Here is a 16,059-nt window from a genome sequence, read left to right on the forward strand (position 1 = left end):
TCTCAGCCACAGGTGAGAAAATTCAGTTCTGTGACAAAATAAATCCCAATGATTTGAACTTGATGCCACTTTGTACCATGTGACAGTGCTATGACATAGATGAGGAGCTGGACTGAGATCACCAGTCTCATTTTGCACAGGATGTTGAGCTGCTTTTAAGCTGACAAACCATTTGGGTTGCATTTTAACCCTCAATCTGGCAACAAAACACTTCAGGATCCCACTTCTAATACTACATTCACACTCACTCCCCTGATGTAATTTTTTGGAACCAAACCAATTCATTAGAAAAAGAGCACACATAAATAGACTTTATGTTTGACACGCCAACACTGATGTGTTATTTATCAAAGAAGGTGTAAACAAAAAAAATCCCAACTTCCTTTCCCTTTAAAAGTTAAATTTCTGAAATGGGAACTTTTTATTTCAGATGTAAAACCAAAGAGATACTGATGCAAGAAAATGCCAAGCTTTCAGTCTGATCAGTACCTGTAAGATCTTGTCGTCGAAGGAATGTTTGAGGAATAGAACATCTCTGTGTTATATAAGGAGCGATCGGTGGCCGGGGAAGGAGGTGGGTTCAAAATCTGTGCAGGATAAAAACAAGGCAGAGATCTGAATGAATTAATTGCACAACTCTACTTATGTTTAGCATTTTGTTTCCTGTCTCTCAGGCCACAGTCCTATTCTTACTTCCTATGTTATTACATGTAGCTCAAAAGAATTAATACATTTTAAGAATAGAAATGTTTTCTGTGGTCTTCTAGTCCAGGCTCTGGCATAGTGCAGGCCACAGAATTTCAACCAGTGGTTCCTCCAGTGGAGGGACAGATTCTCTCCTGCTATGTATGCAGGTTGCCTACCATCAAGAAAGGTCACAGTAGGACTAGATTTTCTATCTCAACCCAACTTAACCAAGAATGCATGTTTCCTTTATGACTGCTGGTGTCTCAGACTCACCAATGGAAACTGCAGCCTCCCAGTTTTCACTCCCTGAACTCCAATTCTCTGCCAGTCAATGGAGGATTAAGGAGTCGTAACTCCTTTACAAGAATTAGTCCAACTCCATGTTTTCTCTACAACATTTTTTTTACAGCATGTCTGAAATCACAGTAGTTGGGCAAAATCTCTCCCACCTCCCCCTTCACAATGTATATAGTACATGACTAATTAATTATTGGCAGCACTTACGGGCAAAAAACCCCACACATCATGTTTGAAGATGAACCCAAGCATACATTGGCATTGCCAAACCTGCCCCCTTCCACCTTTTGATATTCCAGTTTGTTCATCTTTTATACAGGGACAAAGAGTCATATTTTTTGTGTGTTTTTCATGTTCTTTCTAGCACAGCTCAAATTAACCACAATTTGAATGGGTACCACATCACCTCCCAGTGCCTAGGGTGTGATGGCTGTAAATCACTGAGCAGTAAGATGGGAATGTGCCGCTAGGTATTCCTTACTTTCTTCTGTATACAGCCCCTCCCCCGGCAGCAGGAAGAGACATCTGATCTCCAATGCTTATAAAATATAAATAAAATAGCAACACTTTGTTCCTTCCAAAAGATCTGAGGGAGATTTTTTTTCTACTACCACAGTGGGCTTTCCCACCATGGTGAAGCAGGGAGGGGATCACTTTGGGCACCAATGAAATGCAGCTGCTGCGGGGTAGAAGGGAACAAATATTTGGCATTACAAGGCAGGAGGAGAAAAGCAACAGCAGCAGATGGATTTAGGGAGTCAGAATGTCACTGACCTGAGCTGGAGCTTAGTTAATACTCTTATGCTTGAGTTAAGGGCATTTGATTTCTAATAACTCACAGGAGAAACAAAGCATCCAATGCACTGACAAGTTCCCACACAGCAACAGACCTTGTTCTCTTCCAAAGGCCAAAGCCTATTGCACTGATCAATACTGTCTCCTTGTATTCCCCCATCTGTCTGTCTCCATCTGTTTTCTCTTGCCTTATACTCTCTGCAGAGACTGCCTTTTTCTTGTGTGTTTGTAGAGTGCCTTGCACAACGAAGCCCTGGTTCCTAACCAGGCCTTTTGGGTCCAGTACTGATATGAATATCCTTGCATACTTTTAAAAAGACAGGGTAGGGGAGGACCTGTGAACATTTCCCCACAGTAGCATCTGTAGATATTAAAGATAAGCAGTTGCTTAAGGCCACACTCTAGGAATGTTCAAGTGCAGCTCCATCTGCTCCTACTGGGGCAGCGTCTGCAACAATTCACAATTCAAACTGAAGGCAGCAGCAGGCAGACCTCACAATAGCAACCATGATGCCTGGGGCCAGATCCTCAGCTGTTGTAAGCTGGCAGAGCTCCACTGACATCAATAGAGCATGGCTGATTTATACAGATATGGCCCTGGATCAAGAGAACATCAGTCAACACCACTGGGGTGTGTGTGCTGTACCCAGAATAACTACAGAGATGATCTGAGGCAGGTATGCTCGGAGTTGTCTCCCCACAGGCTTCTCTGTCATCTTAGCTTAAAAATTGTGGGAGTCAGATACCAGAACATAATTGGCCAAAGCAGGGTCACAAGGGTGGTGACCAGGGCTGCTGCCTCAGCCACTCCTGCCATCATTTACACTACTGACTTTCTGGCACAACTGGTCAGCCATCACACTGTGATCTCCCTGAACTACCACTCTAAATTCTCCTCCTGCCACTTCACAGTATTGCTCATATAGCCCAAGCTGAGATGGTTTGACACTGTCTTCCAGTGGGTAAAGCATACACTGGTCATGAGTCTGCTCCAAACTCCAAGCCCATGTGCCTAATAGTACAGGCTCAGACTTTTAGATCCAAGAAACCTGTGTTCAATCCTTGCAGATAACCCACAGACTCTGTAACAAGCGGTGACCTATAGAGGGGAACTGAACTTCTGGGAGCCACTGCTTTAGTGGGAGTTGCACAGAGTTGCCCAACCTAATGGGAACAGGTTCCTGTTTTGGCAGGTCTTGCACCACAGATGGAATCAGAGCTGAGGGGCAAGGGTGGGAGAAATACCACCACTTATTTTATCCAGTCTGCACCCTAATCACCTAGTGGCAATTTACAGCGTTGAATATTTCTTTCCTGCTCAGTTTGGAACTGCCAGGACCGTGGAATGACAGGATGAAAGACATCACAGACAATGCTTAGAGGCACGGTGCCATTTTCCTCCTCAACCAATCTGATCTCTAGTAATAACTTTTATTACTCAGAGCTTCAAACATCACATCCTGTGTTCTGAAGTTTGTCTCTTCAGTGATAACATGGCCTCAGTTACAAAGTGAAGGATAGCAAAGTAGAAATAGTCAAGGGCTCAACTACAGACTGTTATATCACTTTCTGAACCTCAGCTGAAGTTGTACAACCACCAAGTTTTAGACACAGCGATACATGCATAATTAAGGCACTTATATTGGTATAACTTGCTTGTGTAAATTAAGGTGAATGAGCCATACAGAGATAAACAATGCTGGGGTGATAGTGCTTTAATTGTATTTGTTTCTAAATTAATATAGTTATACTCTTACAATAATCATGCACACATCAGCACACTGGCTCTTTTGTTTAGCTTTGTTGAAATCAGTGGTTCTCAAACAGGGTACAGCAAAACCCCCTCAGGGATGCTACAGTAATGGCGACTGCTAGGTAAAACTGCCCTGTGTACATTAGGGGTCTTTGATCAGTCTCAAGCCAGCAGGAGCTGGCTCAGGTTGCAGCCTTTCCCAGTCCAGGCCCTCCTGAGCCATGCTCCTGCTGGAAACAGAGGCTCAGGGGACAGTTCCACCTGGATCAGGAAGGCTACAGCCTGAGCCAGCTTCTGCCTGCTTTACGCCAATTGCAGAGTCCTGTTGCAGGAGGAGTGACAGGCACATGGGGCAGTTGCATATCTGGAGGCAGCAGCACCTGGTTGTAAAGCACTGAAGTCAGTTGAGGCAGCACCAACAGTGGTTTTCAGCTGAGGTGCAGCCACATTAAAAAAAAAGTGATGGAGGAGTGCCTGGAAAAGTTGAGAACTAATTAATTAAATGATTTAAATGATCCTTTTTACAAGTAGGTGACCAGTTCACCAGTTTCTGGCATGAAACCATCCAGCTAATTCTGTCCCCCACCATTAACTAATTAAAAGGGTTGGTATGTTGGAGTTCCAGATATCTATAAAACTCTTGAATGACTCCTTGATGGCTAAGTGAGCAAGCAACCAGGAAAGGAAAGCAAGCCCAAGCTTCCCATAAAGCAGGAACCACTAGACATTTCATAGTTGTTTGCACAATTCCCTTTCTCCACCTTTACATTGTTTAAAATTAAGAAACAAGTTTACAGTTGCTGCTAGACAAAGAAGAAAACAAACAAGCTCTCAAATGCTTTTTTGATTTACAACATGTTGACTGTTTAAACGTAAACACAACTGCATGCATACCTACATACTCATTTGGCTCCAAACATAATTACTTTTGTCAAAGCAACTCTAACGCTAAAAGTAGTTGGTGCTGAAAGCTCACATTAACGGAGAAATCAAACGCTTGCAATGCTTAGGGGAAGAAAAATGAATGTACAGTAAGATGCCAGTGAAAATGATCCTCTCACCTCCCTTCTGTCACATACCACCAATGTTCCTTTTTCTATCAGTTTTTATCATGCATTTCCCCATTTTTATCTCCTTGAAGGGTATCTTTTCACTTAAAGAAATCTGGTTTAGGGACTAAGAATCTGTCATTTCCCCATGGGTAAGTCAAATAAAACCAAAAATTAAGAGTAAACCCATTGCTGAAAAGCCAGCATTTTAAACTTGGTATCATACTCTGGTATTTGTTTTTCCAGTGTTTGCATTTGATTTTCTGAATCGAAGCACAACTTGTTGGATAAAGAGCAAGCCAAGCTTATTTTTTAAGCATTTTCTCCAGCCCCTGTTGTGTCTTGTTTGTTTTCTTGCTCCTGTGTGTGCTTGCTGAATTATGCAGTGCCAAATACCATCAGGCCAATGACATCAGAGTTCACAAGGGACAGATGAAGAGATATTTGCCAGGAGCCAGAGTGCAAGAATAAAAATGGACTGGAATGTCCTTGAAGAACATCCCTTTAATAACAAAAGATTAAAAAAATTACAGGAAGGGGGACATACACAGTGGAATAAATGAACTAACTTCGTCTAAATTCAGTGGACACTGTGTTAAGCCTTCAGGTGCTAGAAATCTTGGGCTGGAAAGGTCCTCAAGAAATCTTCCACCCCCCCTGGCATTAAGGCAGGATAAAGCACTGACTACCCCTGTCAGAGGTTTAATCTGCTGTTAAAAACCTGCACTGAAGGAGATTCTAAAACATCCCTATTCAGCCTGTTCCAGTATTAGCTATCTTCATAATTAAAGCTTTACCTAATATCCAACCTAAATCTATGCTGCAAATTAAGCTCATTTCTGTTTGTCTTTTTCCTAAATGACAAGAACAGTCTTTACTAGTGCTTCTCTAGTAGTATAAATTTTAATTTGTCCATTGATGGCTGCAAATGAGAAGGTGTCATGTGCCTTTTCAAGACTTACCTGTGGGTAGAAAGTGGCTTTCGTGCTCGATGAACTACTAGAAGAGGCTCCAGTAACATGGTTTCGGTCATAAAGAGGGGCACCGCTACTTCCTCCCATGAGGCTCATGGAGCTAATCATAGACTTGCCACAAGAGATACCTGCATGGAAGCAGAACAAGACTAGGAATCAAAATTAGGGAACCACGCCATGATCTGCAGTAGCACAACTAAGACAGGGTGAAGGGCAACCAGTCCTGGGCACTGACTTGAAGGGGGCTTTAGTATGACCTCTTCCTACTCTGAGGGGACCTTACCATGGGACAGACAGCCCTCTGCCTAATGGGAGGAGGGAATGAGGCACCAGAAGCGTCCCTTGGGGAGTCCACACCACTGCCTGTCTCTCAGCCGCAGCAGCCCAAGTCCACACTACTAGAACAGCAGCTGCCACCCAAGTGAGGAGGGCTGGGGCAGATTGGACTCCACTCCCCCTCTTCCTCTCCCCACTCCTCTCCAGTGGCCAGCAAAATTCCCCTCCTCCACAGATGCTGAAAGAGCATTATGCCTCTGTTGATTTATCCTTGTAACACACAATTGGAATCTCAACTAGTGCAGATCAACATACTTCTCATCAGCCCTCATTCTTTGTGAAGGATGTTTTAATAAGGAAAGTGCCTGAGTTTCAGAGTATTAAGAACTAAACCTTTCTTTGCTACTAGCAATATCCCCTGTTATAGCTTCTTTCATGAATTTGCATGGATTATTTGGTTTGGGATCCCCTATTTCCTATGAAAATTAAAGAAAAATGCCATGTCACAATCCAAAGTCACAGTTTTAGCATACATAATACCTCACAACTGCCCTGAGCTAGGGCAGACAGGATTCCCTAGGGGCTGGACAATAAAGCCATCTTCATTAAAATTGGTCAAGGATTTTGCATGGTTTCTGAGCAAAAGTAGGGTCTTTGATGATTAATTCATGTTGTGAAAAGTACTTGCTTTTTAAGCAGAGAATTTAGTTGTTTTGCCATGGAAAAAGGCTCAATTCTCCTCCTCTCCCCATTTTTTAAAAAACAGAACAGGATGAATCCACCCCCACACAACTTTGTCATGAAAATATTGATGAAAGATAGGGTTTCCTTTTTAAAAAAAAATCAAAATTGTCAAAAGTCTGTGGAAATCACCCCACTTTCTAACCCAGCTCTAGTCTCTATATGTACACAGATAAGATAATGTACCATACATTCATTGTGACAACAGAGCTATCAGCTTGTTCCCATAAGACTTTTTATTAGTTAGGCAAATATCTGGGTTGGACGTTAGTTCAGAAGTTTTTTGGAATGCATTTTTTACTGATTCTAAACCTGGTGTTTCATTTCTGATAACACAGCCTATACCGTTTATATTATTTTTACAATCAACCGCAACAAATAGCATGTATGCACTCCTGGCTGTACAGCCCCTACACTTTCTTCTTTCTCCAGAGTTTCAACAGCTAAAGGCAGATTCTCACCTGATATAAACTGTCACAGTACCACACAAAGCTGTGAGAATTTCTGTTGGCTGAGAATGGACCCCTTGATGCATATGACTACAAACAGACATCACATTTGTCCTAGGAGAAGCCATTTTCTCCCAGGACGAAGTGCTATCATTCATACATACAGTCATGTCTGGTGTCCCAGAACAAACCCTAAAAAAAGCTTCTGTGCGGGCCGGGAGCGACCCGAGCCCTTTTCGCGCTGCACGCGGGCTGTGGCCAGCAGCCCGGGCACGCCGGGGCGGAGAGGGAAGGCCTTCGAGCTGGAATTAGGCACGGACACGTAGCGGTAGTTTAAAAGATTGTTTACTTACACCAAGATGGCAGTGGTGCAGGCTGGAAAACTTGCTTAAGTTGCAGTTACAGACAGAAAAGAAGAGAAGCGGACAAGAGTTCTAAACTCGTGAACTCTAGCCCAATCCGGCTGAAGGCTCTGAACACGCGAGTCCGTCGTGTCAGCCGAAGAAAGTACTCGTCCGGAAGAGCTCTGAATAAACTCACACGAAGTTTGCTAGGCTCCGTGGGTTCTTCTGCTCACTCATTCACACAGAGTTTGCTAGGCTCCGTGGGTCCAGTTCTTTTGCGCGCGGGAAGGGATACGTCTGGATTGCGCTCGGCGACGGGGAGAGGCTAGAGGTTGATCAGACCTCCATTGCCTGCTTGAAATGCACTGGGTCCGTAAGGATCCGCAGCGCTTAGAGATCTTCACACAGCGTGAAGTCTCCTCCTCCCTTGTTCGTGGAGTCCTCCAGCTTGGGCGGAAACCACTCAAGCCTCTTATACGGCTAGCAAGCCAATCACTAGCCACCACGTGTGAATAATTTAGAACTGGCCAATAATGGGACTCGAATCAGCATACAAATGGCGGGAACTCTTTGCAACGAGCATTTCTGTGCTGCAACAAAGAAATGCACCCTGCAAAGAAAGCTTCAAATTGGCGGGAAATTCTCCCTTGCACCGGGGTTCTCTTTTGCAGCAGAAAACTCCACCGTGCAAGGAAGCTGCAATTTAGCAGGGACAATTTAGCAGTGCCGAAGCACACAAAAACAAAAATCACACCCTTTGGGTTGTGACAGGTTCATGGGATAAAAAATGCTAAATGTTTGTCCCAGGACATTGTAAAGTGCATTTGAACAGTTGTCTCAGGATAGTATAATTGAATCAACAGCAGAAGAGTGATAGTACATTCAGGTGCTCATTAAACCCCAATCAGAAGGGCAATATGTGTACATGCTAATCCTGGAATTTCTCTGTATGAACACAGGCACAACTTGTCCCAGGACCAACGCAAAGTCTGTTCCTGTCTTAAGTGACAACCCAACTCAAGTCTCCTGTATTGAAGGAAGTTAAAACTAAGACCTGTTATTATTTTGACAATTATAAGTATAAATCTACTGGAGATAAATATTAATCTTAATTTTAAAGTGTACCTGAAATGGGTGCATGTGAAATGCACACAAATGAAAGCCACCATAGCAAGGGTCTCACCTGAGTTTCCTCATCTCTTAGTTCCCTACCCAAAACTTTTTAATGTTAGTAACTTAAAAATATTTACTACAAGCAGCAACACCACAACACCAGGTTGCCTACAAGGCTGATTGCCTTCCAGAGACTAGGGATTAGAAGTAGGCAATGGAATCTCTCTCTCACGAGACAACAGAATTACGCTGAGTGAGACATCAGTTTACTGGGTGTAACCCTTGCTTGAAAGATAAAGCGAAGCTGGAGTGACCAGGGTGCAAAAGCCTGGGCAGTGTATATGAAGACACTGAGCTGCCCATACAGCAGTGTCCCCTCTAGTCTTGCTGGTGTAATCCAAAGGAAAAACCAGTACGTTTGGCCCTAGCTTGGTCCCAGGAGGTGTCGGAGCAAAGGAGATTATCCATTTGTCCTTCCATCAGGGCTCTGCTCCTAGACTGGCTGCTGACCAAGGTTAAAGAGCCCAGTGTACCCTATCATGGAGTGGATTTCACTTCCACAAGTTTTTGACAACATTTCCTCTGCCAGGGGTAATGATAGTAATCTGATAAAGTGCTCTTTTGCACAAAGCCGTTGGCACCTACAGGCTGCCAGGTTATTTCTCTACTGCCCAGTACTTGGCAATAAAAGTCACAGGTAGTTCTGTCTACTGTAGGTTATGGTAGCAGGTGCACCTTACCTAACCTGCATTAGCACCAGTACAGTGCTCTTAATTCCCTGAGAGTGAGGCTTTGGTATGTATTTAACTAGCTGTGTGTGTCCTTGCTGATGTCCTTATTGGTTCTGAGACATTAGTACAGTAACAACATGACTTGGTACGCTTTGCTTCCTAAGAGCTTGGATAACTCTTCTTTAATTGCTGGTAAATCTCCACATCCTACCTTTTTAAATCCTGAAATTCCATCATAGTAACACTGCGTAAATATGGGGGGAAGGGAAGCTATCCAACAGTTTCCACATTTATGGCTATGGGAAAGCCATAGCTAGTGTATCTTAACGTATGAGGCAAAACCACACTTCTTAAGTGGACTTTAGATTTATCCTGTATCTAATCTCCAGCTGTTAAGAAAAACAGATGCTTCAGACACACACAGCAGGGGCATGGCTTGGTTGCATCTGAACCAGAAAATGACCATATATTTTGCTTTTTACTGGCAAGGTATACAAGAAACTCTATTATTTGGCTTCCTGAACAATTTAAGGGAATCCCTCTTCTCAGAGTTTGCTGCACACTGCTGCCCTGTAAAATCTATATTTTAAAATATTAACTACTATTTATTTTAAAACAGATTTAATTTAACTTTTTACTGTAATGCTTGTAGGAAGTTTACAAGCTGTTATTTGTTGCCTGAGTCCACGCATATACCTTTATGTCCCATATCCTTGTGGTCATAGCACTGAGTACCTTAGAAACATCAACTGATTTATCCTGTGAATTCCTCTGTGAGGTAGGGAAGAATCCTGCTTTACAGATGGGGGAACTAAAGCACAGAGAGATAAAGAGAACTGTCTGAGGCCATGCAGGAAGTCTGTGGTGAAGACAGGCACTGAAACTAGGGATCTGTTTTCACTGCAAAGTAGCCCAAGTGCCAATTACCTCAGGCCAGCCTGGGAAGGGCAGCCACACTGACAAGTCAGACCCAAGTTACTGTGTCATCATGGTGCTGCACAAATCTGTGCGCGCTGTTGGGATTTTTGCACATAAGTTATATTTTTTACATATACATATATAGTTCTAGCATATTTCACATTCTTTGTGCTGCAGTAAGATGACTGTTCTACTCTTCCCCACAGAACTGTAGGAGAACCTTTCTGTCCCAGGCACAGGGGTTGAGCTCCTGAAATGCACTGGTGGCCTACTGAGATTCACTGCTTTAGCTTGCATCCATACTGCAAAGTGGAAGTCTCTCTAAGCCATGCTCCCAGGTGGCCCAGCTAATCTGGGTCTGAAGAACCAAAATCAGGTAAAAGCATTATGAGTGCAGATGGGAGGAGTGTTGGGGCAACACCTAGGCCACCCTGTGAGGGGAGGTTTGCAGGGGAGGTGCAAAGCATCCTGGGACTCTGGGGGACTGTGAGTTAATTTGAATCTAGAGGGGATCTGGGACAGACGTTCAATAAACTGATCTAACCTAAATCAGTTCAGTCTGATACTGCACCCATCCAGGTTTATCTTGAACCAGTTTCGGCCATTTTAAAAGTGGTCTGTGTGCACTGAACTCCTGGGCTAGGGACAGATATTCCACATAAACCAGCTTAAGTGATCAGAAATGGGTTTAAACCTGTAACAGAACAGATGTTTAGCACACATAAACCAGTTTGAAAATGGCTGAAACCGGTCTGAGATAAACCTGGTTGAATGTAGTATTAGACTTAACTGATTTGGGTCAAATCGGTTTATACAAAGGCCCCCAGACTCCCCCAGCATCCCAGCATGCTCTCTGAGCTGGGCGAGGCTCTCTGCTCCAACGCAGAGCTGGCCCCTCCCCTCTGTTCCCTTACTTTAGCTCTGGCAGAAACTTCTGAAAACCTGGACCAAGAGGCCATTATACACCAAAGTCAGACTGAAAGTCAATGGATTCACCAGCATCTAACTTGCTATTCTGCCTTTGAAATTCTCCCCCTCAATTAGTACCCTATGAAAATAAAATCCAAGTAATACAATAGTACTGATTAGATGCAGGGTCCTTACCGTCCTTACCAGTAAAAGTGCCATGCTGAGAACTCCCTGGAGCTATAAAATTAAGAGGGACGTGGGGGGTACCGCTGACATATTCATGTGGAAAAGGTCCATTGGGTCCAGCATAGCGCTGACATACTACTCTCTGGCAAACGAAATACATTCCTCCCATGACAAAAAGGGACAGTATGATACCAATCACAGGTCCAATAGCACTACTGTGAGGCTGAGGCTCGTCTGCAGGTGGCTTATTTTTTTCTGCAAAGGGTTGGGGAAGGAGAGAGAGAAAGAAAGAAAGGCAATGAATTGAGGTATTTGATGCTGCTCTGGAGTCAAATAGAAGTATCTTATGAACATTTACCCAGCAAACTGCATGAATATTGTACGTTAAACACCCATATACACACAAAGTGTTCCCTGGGCCTCTTATATACCTCCTCTTCCTACAACATACATGGACTGTAGTGTTATCAGGTTCCTTTCACCAATTCAGCCATGCTTTGCCCATGTACCCACCTGTATTGGAACTACTTCTAACACTTCAAATTTCTTAGCAGCTGCAAACAACTGCCATAAAATAGAAGCAGGCTGAGAAGAGTTTCTTCTTCCCTAAAGATAAGGAATTTTCCTCTCAAAACTATGCAGGTCCAAGATTCAGGAAGCATCAATGAGTCAACATTTAGTTCTGCATCAGTGACAGGGTTCAGTTCTGATCATTCAGGAGTGATTAGGGCCAGAAATAACTTTAATAAGTTCTAAAAGAATTTCCAAGGAAGGGGTAGGTCCCGAAACCTAACCTGCCAATTACATTTGTGCCAATTAAACCGTCACAATATTTTGTACTTTTGGGGGAAATGAAAGTGCTGTGAGAATCTTAAGTGAAAAGGGCAAAAAGCAAAGTCCTGGTATTGCTCTCTTTCACACAAGCATACATATAAATACAAGAACTCAAAACTCAGCCAAAGCCATTGAGTTTCACATAAGCCTGGACCAAACCATGAACTCCTTCACTGAACTCATGAGCAATGAAGGGGCTTGCTTAACATTCATACCCAGGTTGTGATAATTTTCTTTAATGGTTCTGTGATATTTAAATGGCTGCAGATGACTTTTGAGGAAAAATGAAAAGTAACTGGAATTTTATAAGGATCTGTCATCACATTTAAAAAGAACGTTTCTGTCTGAACATTGTATTGTATTGTAATTATGTTATATTATATTAGAATACGCATTTGCCTATTAGTAATGAAAGAAACATCCTGAGGTCACTAAAGCCTGAAAGTTTAGGGGAAAAATATTTTTCCAGTTTGTTTATTCTGTGCCTGTGAAAACATTTGAGGCTGCTGACTCCACTTTCATGTGGTCCCCTTGCTTATTAAAATAAAATGAAACCATTTCCAAAAAACAGGAAAATAAAACTGTGAACCCACAAAGATGTCCCTGTCACAGGGGTATCCTTATGATCACTCTTAACCCAGTTTTTAAACTGAATTAATTTTGTGATGCCTGTATCCCTTTAAAAACTGGAGCACACTGCTCCAACAGCAGCGAAATAAATTTGTTAAAGTAGGAAAAGTGAGCTGCCAAAAATATCTTCCCGTGGTGTTTACAGTGTATCTATTGGCATGATCAAGCCTTGCATACCCAAAGATTACATCTGCTCTGGAGTTACACACACACACCTGTGGCCTGAGCGAAGGGTCCCAGTCAGAATGGGCAACTCCTTTGTAAAAGAAAAAACAGGATATATTGCAGCACATTTGAAAATGAAGCAGTGCACACTGGGCCCTGCAGTTACCGTAGGCTCTACCCGAACCATAGGAAGAAGGAGGCTAGCCAGAGGACTGTACTACAGAACCTGGCTCTTCATTGGGCAACCTTAAGGTAAGAAAGAGAACGTCGGGTAAACTGTGCTATGTGACAAGAGAAGAAAGCTTTCAAGACTACTTATCTTTTGTTCTTTATTTTTTATATAATGCTGGGTGTCATTCCAATGTTTATTTCACTGGAGATTCAAATCATTAATGGAACAGAATGTAACTACATCCATATGCCAATACACATTTGACTAGTCAGAAAAATTAATCCATTGTAGTGACTTCCACAGACATTTTATATGACAATATATGTTATGTTGGAAGAAAGCATCCTTGACGGGCAAGCAGCAGTAAGAAGTTACCAACCTATTTATTTACCAAATTTTGAGAATTATGCCCATCACATTCACTGATGAACCCTTTCATTACTGGATGATGAATGGGGCCTGTTGGGTGGCTATATACACATTACTTTAATTTTCTGTTGGTTCATAGCTTCATAGAATAAGTCTAAAATCAAACAAACCAAGCTTTACTGGAAGCAGCAACATGTTACTTCAACCCAACTCTGCAGCATCTGTAAAGATTGGGCGCTTCAGTGGGGCTTTTTGGTGCTTTTAGCTAAAGCTGATTCAATCATTTATTAGATAAAAGCACCACAACAACTCCACTAAAGTGCCCAATCTTTACAGACACTGCAGAGCCAGGTTGAAGTAAGGTGCTACCTCTTCTAGGCATGCGTGGGGCTTGGTGCAGGACTGCACTGAGTTTAAAAGTAAGCACTGTTTGTTTTTTTTTACATCTTCACGCACCCCTCTAGTCCAGTGATGTTCAACCTTTTTTAATTTGTGGTCCCCCTTTGGAAATTTCAAATTGAGATGCATAGTCCTCTGAACTGCAAGTGTGGGTATTAACATACTTTTGATTGATCATAGTCACCTTTCACAGATCCCTTAGACACAGTCTGCAGACCCCCAGGGGTACCATAGGTTGAAAACCACCACTCTCCAGTGTTTCTCAATCCATGGGCTCCAAACCAAAAGTAAGTCACAAGAATATATGAACAGGTCATGAACAAATTTAAAAAATGGATCAACAAACTTTAAAAATGGATTCTCTTTTTAAGGAGAAAAACATGGGAAACCATGACCTTTCCCTTGCAGTTTGTCAGAGTTCTAGCATTCAAGGGACTGCTTGAGGTCCCCCCTTCCCTTACACACCCATCACCTGCCCCACACACTGTGGGGGTGGGGGCAGCAGGTTGGGAGTAAATGGCACTGAATAGGGACTGGCCATCAATGCTTACAAATGGATTCTGGTTCAAAAAAAAGGTTGAGAACCACTGCATATACATGACACTGGTTAGAGGACTCCCTTGGATTACTTTTTGCTTGAAAACTAGAGCATCTTTTAGAAAAAAAACACAATCTTGAAATGAAATTTCTTATGATGTACAGTCCACCGCAACTCTTGATAAGTCACTCCAATGCTTAATTAACCCTGAACAGCTGTGAGTTTATACAGCCTCTTTTAAAATCAAATGAATACATAGGATTACACATGTTCACTTCTCACCTCCAAAAAATAATTCTCACTTTTATTTTGAGGGAAAAGTGGATTTTTCCTGTAAATTTTTTTTCTTTTTTGCATTTATTTCATACACAATAACTTGGCATATATAAAGTGAAAGATCTCCTGTGGGGTGTCATCGATGGATCACAGACATAATTACCTAGGGGTTAATTAGGCTGAGTAGGGCCAGCCCTTCACCAAGGGGTTAATTGGAAAAGTTCCACAATTTCAGGGTCTTCAGGAACTCCAACTGAATGCCTCTGCTGACACGAGTTTATCTGCAGTGCTCAAACATCAAAGGGCATGACTATCCCCTTTCCTGTTATTTAGGGACCCTCACGAAGCCCTACACTAGACTCTTGAATACCAGGAAGGAACTGTTCAACTACTGTTAAATAGCTGCCAGGTGACTATGGAGCATGCCTTTAGGCACCTCAGTGCATGGAGGAAGGCACTGGGTGGGGGGCATGTTCCTAGACACCACTGTGCAGAAGGCCAGCACCATGGCTTCTATCCCAAAAGCAGCACTTTAAAAGCAGCAGCTATAACATTCAGCTAAAAGCATCCCCCCTTTTGTTAGCTGGAGCAACTCCTCTTACCTCATACCCCACTATCTATGAGTGTTATGAGCTTGACATCCAAATGCCAGGGGCACAAAGGATAAAACTGTGGGCAGTACAGAATAGTACAGCATCTGCATCATGACTTCTATGCATCTCAAAGCACTTCACAAAACAGTAGAGCAAACAGTGCTAAGGGCAAAACAGGGCAGTCAGCACAGGTACAGCTGTGATTCGCATACAGCTTTGGTCATCAGAATTTAGGATTGTTTTAAGCAAAAACATCAACATCCCTCTTGTGTTCTCATCCCTTACCTGCGCTGTACAGAATGAAGCTTGCTGTACTCATGGCAATTCCATGACATAATTAAACTGGAGCTTGTTTATGTAACATAGATGGTGCCAAGCAGGGGCAGATCTGGCAAGGGAGGGGGAGGAGGGCATGTAGTCACACCCCCTTTGTCTGTGCAGTGCATGACTGGTGAACTCTCAGTGATCACCAGTGTGCCTCTGGGGTCTTGAGGTTGAACAGTGCTGTTGCTCACCTACTCCACCCTTTTTGCCCCTGGGGTCCCAGGGCAGCAGCTTCAGCAAGAAGTTGCACCAACGTGGGGGCTGAGGACTCTGTGTTTGCACTTACGTTGTTAGCGTGTTCTAAAGTTCATATTACCACACCTGCACTCCTATTTGTTACCCATGTTAGCTAGAGTTAGCTACACAGGCTGCAACTACACTTGCATTGTTGTAGACTGTGTCCTAAGAAAGGGCAAGACTAAGTTTAGTGGCAAGATATGGTTGAGTCAGTCCTTCTTAGCCTCAAGGTCATCCAAACACACATCATTCTATACATTTCAAACTGAGGCAGGAATGGCACATGTGCTGACTGAATGG

The 16,059-nt window shown here is 43.0% G+C and overlaps 1 protein-coding gene across 5 annotated transcripts in view; it reads right to left on the bottom strand.

Annotated features, from left to right (window-relative positions):
• Positions 1-16,059, bottom strand: part of LRP5 (LDL receptor related protein 5) — a 250,039-nt gene that overhangs the window by 828 nt on the left and 233,152 nt on the right. For 2 of the 5 annotated variants that reach the window (XM_025198577.1, XM_025198579.1), the window contains exons 20-22: positions 11,232-11,477; positions 5,544-5,683; positions 490-587 (exon numbers count right to left, since the gene is read on the bottom strand). In XM_025198577.1, coding sequence (XP_025054362.1) covers positions 490-587; positions 5,544-5,683; positions 11,232-11,477 — 484 coding nt within the window. Of the gene's footprint in view, positions 1-489; positions 588-5,543; positions 5,684-9,905; positions 10,021-11,231; positions 11,478-16,059 lie in introns of those variants that run through there. The other 3 variants (XR_003092970.1, XM_014517749.2, XM_025198580.1) reach the window with 3 other exon arrangements.

The sequence above is a fragment of the Alligator sinensis genome, unplaced genomic scaffold, assembly GCF_000455745.1.
Source record: "Alligator sinensis unplaced genomic scaffold, ASM45574v1 scaffold907_1, whole genome shotgun sequence".
Taxonomy (NCBI): domain Eukaryota; kingdom Metazoa; phylum Chordata; order Crocodylia; family Alligatoridae; genus Alligator; species Alligator sinensis.